This window comes from Numida meleagris, chromosome 12, assembly GCF_002078875.1.
Source record: "Numida meleagris isolate 19003 breed g44 Domestic line chromosome 12, NumMel1.0, whole genome shotgun sequence".
NCBI lineage: Eukaryota > Metazoa > Chordata > Aves > Galliformes > Numididae > Numida > Numida meleagris.
In genome coordinates this window covers 2,562,596-2,574,911 of record NC_034420.1, presented here as the reverse complement: position 1 = coordinate 2,574,911, position 12,316 = coordinate 2,562,596, and the positions used below count along the sequence as shown (strand labels likewise).

Below are 12,316 nucleotides of genomic sequence, written 5' to 3'. Positions count from 1 at the left end.
AGGGGAGGGCAGCGGCCGGCAGCGGCCTGCAGCGGGGAGCGCGGCCGCGTGGGGCAGGCCGAGTTGGCGCGTGGTCGGTAGCAGGCCGGGGCCTACCCCTAGCACGTGTCGTGGCGCTGCGGCTCTGAACGCGGAGCCTGGGGCGGCGAGCTGCGGAGTAAGGTAAGGCGAGGAGCTGAGTGCAGCGGTGCCCTCATCGTTCTTTGCTCTTCCAGGCTGCGAGCTTAAAGCAGAGAAGGAGTATCAGTTCAAAGTAGATGACGAAGAAAACGAACATCAGCTCTCCTTGAGAACGGCAAGTACTATTTTCCTACATTGCGAGTTCAGAGGTGGTGTTCCCGAGTAGTGGTGTGGGACTGCTGCGAGAAGAGAGTTTCAGTTTGTAAATCCGTTTCATTCAACTTGTTTTTGTAGTCACAAGGCTTTCTGTACGAATCCATTTGACTATAAGCTCTGTTTTTTGGGAGCTGAACCTATGATTTCACTTAATGTATCTTTCAAAAAGTACTGATGTTTTATGGCTTATAGCAAGTAATATAAGTTTGAAAAAAGATAACCTGCATACAGCAGGTTAATAAATGTTTACTGGAAGGAGTTAGGCACTGGAGCTGACACAGAATGCAATATTCAGTTGTTCCAGGAGCATGAGGAGGGAAAGACTTGTATTAATCATTGAGGGCACATTTCAGTAGACCACAGGAACTTAATTTCGGAGTAGATCTTTCATATGTTCTCCAGTCATAATTCCTATGTTTTTTTCCACAAACAGCTAATAGCATACATACTTTCTGGAGCCTGTGGCAGCTAGCAAGGCACAGCATTTCAAGGCCTTTGCTCAAGGCTGAGCATGCTTGTGTTGTTTCCTTTAGCACTAACAGAAGATGCCACAACTTCACAGGCCAGGAGGTTGTAGCTCACAGCCACGGAAGTCGTAGTGTGCCTGTACTTTGGCATTTGTTTAAATGTGAGGATTACACTTCGATGTAAAGAAAAAAAAGTTAGAAGTGGGAGTTGCTTCTTGCAAGAGACTTGGATGTTAATGCAGTCCGCTGTGCAACTTAAAAGCGATTCTTAAGATGCTTTCACTTTTGCATTGGTTCTGTGAGTCATGGCTTCAGTCCTTGCATTTCACAGAAACTACAGTTTGGACTTGACAGTGTGTGATTTATACATAATTATTGGCCTTTTAGAGTTCATTTTTAGGGAGGTTTTTTGAGTAAGTTGATTTGGGTGGTGCTCATATCTGTATGTTTATAATGAGATGAAAAGCATCACAGGGCTCTACTTCACTTGTATGGCTTTGTCCAGATATTCTCATTTTGGAAGTGAGCTGATGGGTTGTGCGCTCTTCATTGGGCATGAGGCAGATTGGATGTTTAGCAGGACTAGTTTTTGGGCCAGCGGAAAAAGTGTAGTTCAACCTGTCTTTCAAAGACAAAAGATCACCCAAAGGAGTAATGGGGATTGAAATAACAAACAGGTTAGAAATGTCTTAAACTTGGAATCTCTTTGAAGAATCTACAAGCAAAAGATAGTTTGGCAAGCAGAGTAAGGAGTTTCTGGATATTAGGTGCCATAGTATTGGTTGAATTGGTGCAGATGGCAGGGGTAGGTGGCTTTGGGGACTGAGGACATGTTTTTAAATGAAATTCTCATCCTAATGGGCAGTCCTGTCAGCTGAGTGATTCATTGTGGTGCAGTCATTTGAGAGATGAGATCAAAGTACTGATATCACTATTTCTAATTCACAGTTAAAAAATGGCCTAGAGTAGTGGAGTCTACATCCTGTTTCTTAGTCTTTAGTCTGATATGCCTTGTCTAGATCATGAGTGCTTGCTTAAAACACATCTCTTAGAGAATGGAAGCTTGAGCATGCCACTGTATGCATGAAATGTTTACATGGATATCTTTCATGAAGAGCGAGAAGCTTCTTATGGCCCTTGGGAAGGGACACAGTAAGCCATCTTTGCTTGCCTCAGAGATAATTGTAGTACTTCAAGGGAATTCTTGGTTTTCAGAGGACTTGCATATAACTGACTCAGGTGCCAGAGGTTCAGAAAACTGGAATTTCTGGCCTGTCTTGTGTCCGTCACTTGTTTGCTTCCCTCAAGCTATGATTTTCAAGTTTCCAGAACATGCCTGTCTTGTATGTGGTGTAAGGAATCAAGGTACTTGAGTTCTGAAATGTGCTGGGTTGACAGCTCTCAGTCTCTGGTGGATTAATGCAAAATGCTTTTGCCCAAATAAAAGCTCTGAACTCAGCAGTGGTGAGACTTAACTTCTTCTTGAACTTAATGTAAATAACATAGCGCAGGTGATGCAGCGAAAACATGACAGATAAAAGTCATGTAAAAGGGGAAAAATTGAAGCTGTGATTCTTCGGTAATGAAAGCAGCTGTTTCTCTTCCTCCAGCCATGTACATATGCTTCTTATGGGCCCCTTACAGTGCTGTCTGGACTTGTTACTGACACCCTCCTCCTTGAAAGCAATAAGTCAGATAACTTGACTATATGTTCATCGAAGCAACTGTCTGGAATTGCATGCTGTACATGCAAGTGCTGTGGGGAAAGAAATTAGTGTTTTAGGGAGGAGTGTAACTCAACTCTTAGCAGTCAGATACAAACTTCAATCTTGGCACACAGAACAGCAGATACAGTTCAAAAGACGTTAGCTGTTTAAGAAAATTCTCAAGATGTGCACTGTTCTTCACTTCACAGGTTACATTAGGGGCTGGAGCCAAAGATGAATTACATGTTGTAGAAGCAGAAGCATTGGACTACGAAGGCAACCCTATTAAAGTAGTACTGGCGTCTCTGAAAATGTCTGTGCAGCCTACAGTAAGTAAATGAGCTTGCAGCAATCTACTACCCATTGGGTCTCAGGTGAGAAGGATAGATTTAGAAAAGAGTTCAGGTTGGCCAAATTGTATTGATCTGCATAGTGCTTATTGGGTTCGTAGAGATGTAGTGAATACAAGCTCAATTAATACATAAATTTCATGGTACTACCAGGCTTACTGTAATCACAGGCAATTGACAGGCCTTGATTCAACTTACACATTTTTTAAATAAGCTGTACAAATTGTACAAGTCATATCCTTCTGTACAAGCACATGTATTTGCATGTGGATGCATCTATAACCTTCCACTGTTGTTTTCTTTTGATGTTGGGTGAGAAAACGTAAATTTTTCTGGATCATAAGCTCTTAGAGTTTCTAAACATGATTGGTACCTTTCCTGGAATTAAGAGAACTCTGCCTCTTGTTCTTGCCATCTGGAATGTAATTGAGTCCATGCTGATCCTGTGTAAGTGGAACTGCACAGTGCTGGGGGCAAGTGTGTTGATTGGAAATTGTCCTTTCTGCAACAATATACAGAAACTAATGTGGATTGGTCTGGCTTTAAAAAGTGTGCTTTAATTATGATATGCCATCAGCATGTTATAAAACAATGCTGCTGCTGCACTTTGACCCTGAATTAACTCCAAATGCTTCTGGAATATTCTGTGAGCTTTAAGTGTGTGATTGGAGTATTAGGTTTGCAATCTCCAGATGTTGGTGTCGTTGGTTTCGTGTGAGGGGATTGCCTGTTAAACACACTTTGCTTTTTTCCTTCAGGTTTCATTAGGTGGATTTGAGATCACACCACCAGTTGTCTTGAGGTTAAAATGCGGTTCGGGGCCTGTTTATGTCAGTGGTCAGCATCTTGTAGGTATGTATTGCTCTGGTTACTAATCTTCAAAGCTTTTGTTCATTAATGTGCAAAATAAAGGGCTTTTTACACGTCACGGTAGTAAATGTGCATGTCACTGATGGTAAGGCAGTCTGGCATGCATAAGAAGGCATCAGTATTGGAAAGTTTCCTCTGCTGCCTGAAGTGCTGTGAGCTTGAGCACTGTATCCAGTATCTCAAGCAATGCTTTCTCTTACTCAGAACTTCTGAGTCTTTTAATTGTCTGGCTTCAGAAACATGATGTAACTAGGGGCAAAGGAGTTCAGAGAAATGCTTACGTTCCCTCCTTGTCTCCTGTATCTGTGTACAGCTGGAATGTTTCTGGTCTTAGTGGTTAGTGCTAGTAGGAAGCTTGCTAATTGTATTTCCAGCATTCCTAGAAGACCTTGTTTAGCTGTGGGTCATAACCTGCTGTTTTTCTTCACTAGTAATCTTTCACTTTTGTTAAGGAACGTGGATATTTTAAACATTGCTATCATTTTATCAGCATTAGAGGAAGAACCAGAATCAGAGGATGAGGAGGAGGATACAAAAATTGTGAATGCTTCAACAAAGAGACCTGCAAGTGGAGGAGGAGCTAAAACACCACAGGTATACGTGCAATCAGTTTGCAGGATTTTGTTTTGCTTCAGTATTTATTCTGCCTCAGAAGGGAGCAGTTAGTTAATAAGTAGTGTTTGAGACATCTTCGGAAGAGAGTTGCTTTGTACTTGGGACTTGACAAGTACTAACTTAGAGAAGTGCTGTTAAATATGGATAGTTTCCAAAGCTGTGCTGAATGGGCTAATTTAAAGGCTGCTTTGACCATTGCAGTTACTGAAGACGTGTGGATTTTGGAGTAAGTGCTTAAGAACTCCAACTCTTGTAGTATACCAGTGAAGCACTGTGGTATAGAATAGAAGGATTCATGTGCCCATTCTGTAAATTTGTAGAGCTTTTGATTGGGCAGTTCTATGTGTTGATTTTCAGATAAGTTGATGGAAGTTCTTCTAGTTAGGGCAAATTATTTTGGGTAGAGGTTGCTTTGTTTTAAGGCTTAATATGGTATTGATGCTTAACATCCTTCCTTTTTTTCCAAGAAAAAAGCAAAATTATCAGAAGACGATGAGGAGGATGATGAAGATGAGGATGATGATGATGAGTATGTATTGTTTTGATCATGTGTTGAAATACAGGGATAACTTTCAGAATATGACTTATGTGATATTAAGTGAGGAAGGTCTTTCTTGATCTTCACTCTCGGAATAGTAAAATTGGCTCATTTATTTCCAAATGTAATCAAAATTAGTGTTATTCAAACATGTAATATTGGGTTGGGAAACTTGTGTTGGTCAGTAAGTTTCTATAAATGTAGGATTTCTTGGCTAGTGTTAATAACTAACCATAAGGTTTGATAAGGTTTGCACCTTGAGCATTAAAGCAGAAGGCAATACGCTTAACTACAGGATTAGTAAGTAGAGTATTTTGCCCAACAGCTTGTCATATGTTAAAACAATTTATGGTGAATGACTGCTTTCTGATTGTAGTGATGAAGATGACTTGGACGATGATGAGGAAGAGATTAAAACACCAATGAAGAAAGTAAGTGGTGCATTTGTGTGTATTGAATGTACATGTGACCATCTTCATTCCTGAAGAGCAGCCTTACAGCAGATGGACAGTTCATTCAGACAGGAGTGGCAAGTGCTCACACTGCTTAACCTTTTTAATAGGTGTTCAGTGACTGTCCTGATTTTGACTGATGTTTGAGGATTAATGTGAAGACCCCTGAAGTGGGAGACCGGGGAAAGCATGTGTGAATGGGATGCTTTTGAATTAGCTTGATGCAGATGAAGAAACTCTAGCAGGGCATGGGAACAGGTGTCTGTTACATCTGCACTGGTACAGAAGGGAGGCTGGGTGGTTCTTAACCACCTCTGTACCATGTGCAATAGGCTGCAGTGGTTTTGTGTATGGGTGTTGGGCATCAAGCACAGCCCTGTTCCTACATATGGATTGTGCCTTGCTGTTTAAGTGTGATGAAGGTGATAGTAGTGACAGAACTTTTAGTAGGAAAAAAAAGGATCTAAAATGTGTGAGCCGTGGGAAGAAATTGAGAATCCAGGTGTTTGAAGTTCCATCAGCCCTCGAGTGCCATCTGGTGGTAAAAACAAAATAAAACAACTTGACAGCTGCAGAGATTAAATGTAGTACTTTTTTCTAAACTTGTGTGTATTGGCTTGGATTTGTATGCAAGTAACAGCTTTCTTGGAAAAAAGCAGTTAATGTTTCCATTTTTCCTGTCTTCTAATCTCGTGTATTGTGATTGAGTGAAATGATCCCTTGGTTTAAATAGGAACACAAGAATTCCGTTCTTAAAGATGCATCTGGCATTGCCTTTGCGCATCCCAGACTAAATTTTGGTATAAAGCATTAGAGAATCTAGGATATATATGAGGAAAGTAGTCTTACATGGTTGTATGGCCTTGTAACAAAACTTGGCTGTTCTCTATTGTGCTGAGCCAGCCAGCAGGCTGTCTTTTCATATGTAATTTACTGTTGTGTGTAATTTCTGCTTAAATAATGAGCACCAATCATGCCACATGGGAAATGAGGCTATATTTTTGCTTGAGGTTAAACAGTATGTATTGCTGCAGTCTTCAATGTTATGTTAAGACAGTACTTCTTCTGTGGTTGTTTTCATGGCAAGTTGTTGGGAATGCTTTCTTTGCAGCCTGCCCGTGAGCCTGCAGGAAAAAACATGCAGAAAGCAAAGCAAAATGGAAAAGACTCGAAGCCGTCCACACCAGCATCTAAAACAAAAGTGAGTGAAGAAAAATGAGTCAAATGTTTGTTGTACTCTGGAAGCGGGTTTCCTTGCTTATCCAAAACTTAGTGTACTAATCATCAAGCTAGGTTTCTGAAGGAATACAAACCATGCTGTTGCTTCCTTGCTTCAGGTAGCCCTGTGAAACTGTCAGTGTTTGAAATAAGCTGTCTGTTGTGAACACCAGCAGTCTGATAGCTTAAATAGCTAGTCTGTCTTTTGTGTACCTGCAAAAGAGGGTGTTGGTCCAGCACTGTCACTGCAGTACCACGGAGGCTTCTGCTGATACAATGGTTTCCCTTCTGGGTTTTGCTGTGTGCTGCCTACCGTGTCCCAGCAGTGCTGCTGCTGTGGCTTGGTGATATCACCAGTTAGAAAACTGATGCATGTGAGGAGAAAAAGTTTTCTTGATCAGTTGCTCTGTAGTTGTCAAGCTTCCTTAGGCAGCTTTTTCTTCCTGCAACTGCTCAAACATCCATGTGAGGGAGGTCATTACAGAAATCAGTGTGGGATGGATGGATACCAGCATGGCATCTGATAAGCACTGTCAGTGTGTGTGCCTTTCAAAACTGAACAGAATCTGGCTGCAGTTGTGGGGCAAACTCAAAATCACTGAATATTTGGGCTGTTTTCAGTTTCATATGCTGGAAGAAGAAGCTGTGTAGACACATGCCTAGAAACAATTTGTAATATTTGTGATAGCCACTTCTTTTATAAAATATAAATCCTGCGATAGGCTTCCCAAGATCTTTGTTTCCAAAAAGCTTGATATTTGCACGCTTTATATTCAGCTTTGTATGCAATCCCTAACAAAACGAATAATTTTCAGACTCCAGATTCCAAGAAGGATAAAACTCTAACTCCAAAAACACCAAAAGTTCCTCTGTCGTTAGAGGAGATCAAAGCAAAAATGCAAGCCTCCATAGACAAGGTGAGTTTGTTAAACTTCGGTCAGCTGTATTTTTAACACCATTAAGCAGCAGAAGAATGGTTTTAAGTGATTGTCTCTGCTTGCTGAGCTCTTAACTGCATCTATTGATAAATTGATGTTTATGCCCAGGATTGCAAGTTACTTGGAGCAAGCCTCTGCTCATGAGAAAGGGGTGGGAGGGGAGTGCTTCCCCAGTAGTGGTTTCTAATTCTGTATTTGTTAGTGAGCTGCCTCAGTTTGAGGCTGCAAGAGAAAAGCTAAGCGCAGCAGCACATCTTGGGGGTGATGTTTATTCTGGTGGTGTCTAAATAACCTGCATGTTTTGTTTTAGGCAACTAAAGTAAAGAGGAGTTCTTGAGGTGCTTGGAATTGCTTGGTCTTACAGCAGTATCCAGTGTTGATATCCAGAGGCTTGTAAGGCTCTGGAACTTCCAGAAGGGGGAGATAGATGCTTGTGATTAGAACAACTGCGTTTTGATAGAAGTGCTCTCTCAATAGGTTGCTCGGGTAAAAGCGTGGAAAGTAATAGCAATTCTTTTCCCATAAGCCAAGTTTGGATACCTGTGTGCTGTGTAGGAATGCAGTTTACTGCAGAACAGGTGATGGTGAGGACCTGACATCCACATCTGTGGTTTTTTACTTCAGTAACTCAGAACTGCTTCAAGGTTGCGGTCTTTGGTGACCAAACCAGACTTAATTGGAGATTTATTTTTGAGTAAAGCTAAAGCCTGTGGTGATGTCAGTGCTATGGAGAGCACTGATGTTTTTTTATTTGGTCTGAGATGAACTGTTTTCCCCTTACACTGACAAGTTACATAAAGGATTAGAATCATAGGATGCTTGGGATTGGAAGGAGCCTCAAGGACCGTCTACTTTGGACCCCCTGCTGTGGTCAGGGACACCTTCCATTAGACCAGGTTATTCCAAGCCCCATCCAGCCTGGCCTTGCACACTTCCAGGCACGGGGCATCCATAGCTTCTCTGGGCAAGCTGTGAATCCTCATGGGATTAGGCTTATCTTGTGTTTAGATTCTTGAAGTTTTAAGGCAGTTTTGTCCCACAAATGCAAAACACAGCAAAAATGATCTTAGTGTACAGGGGTTGCAGAGTGAGTAAGGATGGATGGGTGGTACTTTTATCAGGATAGAAATGCATATCCCTAGATGGTACGCCTGGTGGTGACAGATAATATTCTGCTAGGTCAAGTTAACCTCTTGGTTCCAGCGGGTGCTGGGGTGCTTCCTGAAGTGACTCAAAGAGAAGCAATGTTGAGTATTTCTGCAGTGTAAGCAGAAGTGGCCTAGCTGCTCGTGGTAGGCAGAGATGTTCCTTTGGAGGGAAGGATGCAGCTGAGGTAACTAGCAAGTGGCTTTACAATACATTTCTCGTGGCTGGCAGGTGTGTTTTACTGGAAAGTGCTGTGTAAGCACAAACTGTAAAATCAGATGTGGGCAGCTTTGGTGTTTTCCAAGATGGTGTTACATTGACCTCGGTATGGCAAAATGTTGCATGGCTTTTAGCTGTGACAGCCAGTGAGTTAGCAGCTTTAAAAATAGCTTCCATTATTTTATTAATATAACATAGAAGTTCCTCTTTAGTGAGTATTAAGTCAGCAAGCAGAGAAGTGGCAGATTGCAGGCGTGAGATATTGAAACATCACTACACTTCTGCCTAAGCTTGGATTTGGGCAATCCCCACAAAGCAATGGGAATCCCTAAATGTGGATTTAGTTCCAGTTGATCCAATAGCATATTGATGTTGACTACAAACAAGGATATTTTAAAAAGATAAAAATTTTGCTGTTTTGTTTTGGAGCACGAACAAAGATGCCTGTCCAGGCAATTCAGTGTGTAGGCACACTGCTTTGAGAAATACCTGGGTACCAGAGAAAAACAGGCTTAAAAAAAAGAAGTTTGGTTTTGGATGTTGCAAGGTGAGTTCAGTAAAATTCCACTTGTGTTGCAAAAGATTTAAGCCTCATCAGAGTTGTTTAGTGTACGTGGGCCATTGCATCATTCCAATAAAGCTTGCTTTTTTCAAAATAGGGTTCTTCCCTTCCTAAGCTGGAACCCAAATTTGCCAACTATGTTAAGAATTGCTTCAGGACGGAGGACCAAAAGGTAACTGAACTTATTGAAACTTGATAAAACCCAAAACCTTTTATAACCTAACCTAGGGATTCTTTTCCACTTCTTAATCTTTACAAGCTTTGGACTCTTTCAAAGGGTTACAAACCACGAACAATGCTTCAAATTAAACGGGAATGGTTTTAAGGGTTTAGTTGGCTAAGAAGAGAAAGTTAATATTTTATTACATTTTTCCAGCTTTTATATGGTTGGTAAATTATCTCTTGCTTACTGAACCCACAGAATTTTCCTTTTGGCACTATATTGGTGAAGGAAATGAGCTGTGGTTTTCCTTGCTGCTGAAGTTGGCCACCTAGGCCAGTCTGCTGCTCAGCCTTTTGTTGGGGAGGGTGTCTGGGAGGGGGAACTGTTTTGCAATTGAGATGATAGCTTTCTTGCTGCGTTTTCTCCCAAAGTCAACTGAACTCTTGTAAGAGGGCAAGCCAAAAGGTGGTATCAGGAAGCAAGCTTCGGAATTAGTTATTACTCAACTTGTACTAAGCTAAAATGTCTTAGATTTCCCTACCGAAATTCCTGTAAGTTTAAAACTTTCCTTCCAGTGACAGAATTCCTTACGCTTTCCTGCTTCCTTCAGTGGTTCAGAGTAAACTTGTCTGATAGACAAATTGATAGGTTCTTGAAAGAGCGCTTAAAAGCAGTTAGCCTCAGCTACTGGAGTTGGTCTGACATTAGCCAGGGTAGGCAGAGTTCAGCCAATATTTGCCTAGCTGGTCCACACCCATCCTCTCGCTTACCTTCACTGAATTTTTATTATTGTGATTGAAGTGAATAACAGTCTTCTAGCAGAAGGATCTAAGGTGTTGCTTTCAACTTAGTTTTCTCTGAAAGAAATGCATTTTTTCTGTCATTTAATGTCAATATTTTGAAAAGTAGAGATAGCAAACTGGGAAAAAAAAAAGCCAACAAGAAATAGATCTCAATTTCTAACTTTTTGTGTGCACTTCCAGGTCATTCAAGCTCTCTGGCAATGGAGACAGACTCTGTAAGAGAACAGTTTTAAACAGGTCGTTAAAATCTGCAGTCTTACTTCTGTAACCGTTATTTGGCTGTCCTTTTTACAAATGCTGAAAGAGCTTTCCCTACAGTGTCTGATAAATGTCATCCAGATTACCTTGCCAAGAATGTGTTGTCCAAAATGCCTGTTTAGTTTTTAAAGACGGGACTCCACCCTCAGCTTCATTTTAAGTATGTATGGAATGTTTTGATAAGGCATGGTGGTGTGGTGGTGGTGGTCAGACAAATGGAAATGGTGGGAAGACTAAATGTACGTGGAAAAAAAAATAAAATTTAGTATTTTAATAAAGTACTATCGTTTCTTTCTTTATGGGTTGGGGGTAGTCTACATACCAAACCCAGAAGATAACGGGGCTTTTAAGTTCTCCTCGGAGCTCCTGCTAACTATTTTAGCTACTTCTCTTCAGTGAAGTACGCATCAGTCTCAGTTATGTTGTCAGCTTTCAGGACAGCCATGCCCCAATTACACGAGCTTTATGGCTACCGAGCATATGTCTTGGTGAGAAGACTTAGTGGTAAGCGGGACTTTTATTCGTGTCTGGAAGTGACCACTAATTACGTAATTGCATACAACAGCCCTTCCTGCATCTCAGTTTCTGACCTGCTTCATTGCTTTTTGGTTTATGGTTTCATTCTAACAGCTAAATTTGTAGGGTTTGTGACTCTGCTTGTAAAATGTAATACTTTTGATTTGGGAACTGCTGGCAGTGCTGTTCCTCTGAGGGGCTGCAGTCTCTGAGGCTGTCTCACTTAATGACTGGGCTAAGGGTTTTGTGGAGGGGAGTGTAAGCTTGAATGCTGAAGGATGTGCCTAGGGAGCTCACAATGAAGAGGGATCAGTGGCCCATGGAGAAATTCCTGGGAATAACGGAGAGCTAATCCTCCGGGCTTTGAAGATTGAAGGCTGCAAATCCCAAAAGCTCAGATGGGCAGGTAGTCTGCACCAGAGTTCCTCAGATCATTCTCCGAAGCACTCCAGATAATGGTTGTCCATGTTCAAACTTAATCCTCCCATTTAAATGGGGCGAAGCATGTTGAATTCTTACACTGGCCTTTGGGAGGGGAATTAATTCTCAGAGTAAACATGATGCTTACTAAGCAGCAATTGTCCTTTAATATGGCTGAGATGACAAAATGGAGCCTTACTACTGCTTTTATTTTTGCTAATTGCCTACCATGATGCTAAGAGGATAATTTAAAGTAACTCGTTGGACTGTTCTCAGTTGTTATATAAAGTACAAATGCCAAGGTGTTGAGACAATGGTATGTGAAGGGAGGAAAGAAAGCATGGATGATATACCTGGCACTGTGAACTTGTTCTCAAAGCTCTTGTCTAAATGCTGTATTGCTTCAGGTGCTTGAATGCTCTCTCTGTGTAGTAACTGCAGTAATGGTATGAAGACCAAAACAACATTAATAAATGTTTGAACAGTTGTAACAATTAAACTTGATTTAATCCTTGCTGTGTGTGAGTTAATGCAACTGACTTTCCTCTTTTTTTCAGCACGAGTCTTGAGAACTGGAAGGTGTTCTAGCAGCTTGTAGGAGGTTGGAGGGTTTGTTTTTATCTGCGTGAAGGATGGGCATGGTTCTTTAAAAGGAAACCTTGGTTTCCTTTGTACCAGATGATTAAAACCAAAACAAAAAAACCCACTCTGGGTTGTGCTGGCTGGGCATGGCGTCTCT

At 41.3% G+C, this 12,316-nt stretch overlaps 1 protein-coding gene across 1 annotated transcript in view; it reads left to right on the top strand.

Annotated features, from left to right (window-relative positions):
• The window catches only part of NPM1 (nucleophosmin), an 11,406-nt gene extending 484 nt beyond the window's left edge, over positions 1-10,922 (top strand). Inside the window, exons 2-11 of the mRNA XM_021410507.1 lie at positions 216-295; positions 2,719-2,838; positions 3,618-3,711; positions 4,220-4,323; positions 4,812-4,873; positions 5,259-5,313; positions 6,446-6,535; positions 7,368-7,469; positions 9,515-9,589; positions 10,564-10,922. Coding sequence (XP_021266182.1) covers positions 216-295; positions 2,719-2,838; positions 3,618-3,711; positions 4,220-4,323; positions 4,812-4,873; positions 5,259-5,313; positions 6,446-6,535; positions 7,368-7,469; positions 9,515-9,589; positions 10,564-10,602 — 821 coding nt within the window. The 3' untranslated portion in view covers positions 10,603-10,922. The remainder of the gene's footprint in view (positions 1-215; positions 296-2,718; positions 2,839-3,617; positions 3,712-4,219; positions 4,324-4,811; positions 4,874-5,258; positions 5,314-6,445; positions 6,536-7,367; positions 7,470-9,514; positions 9,590-10,563) is intronic.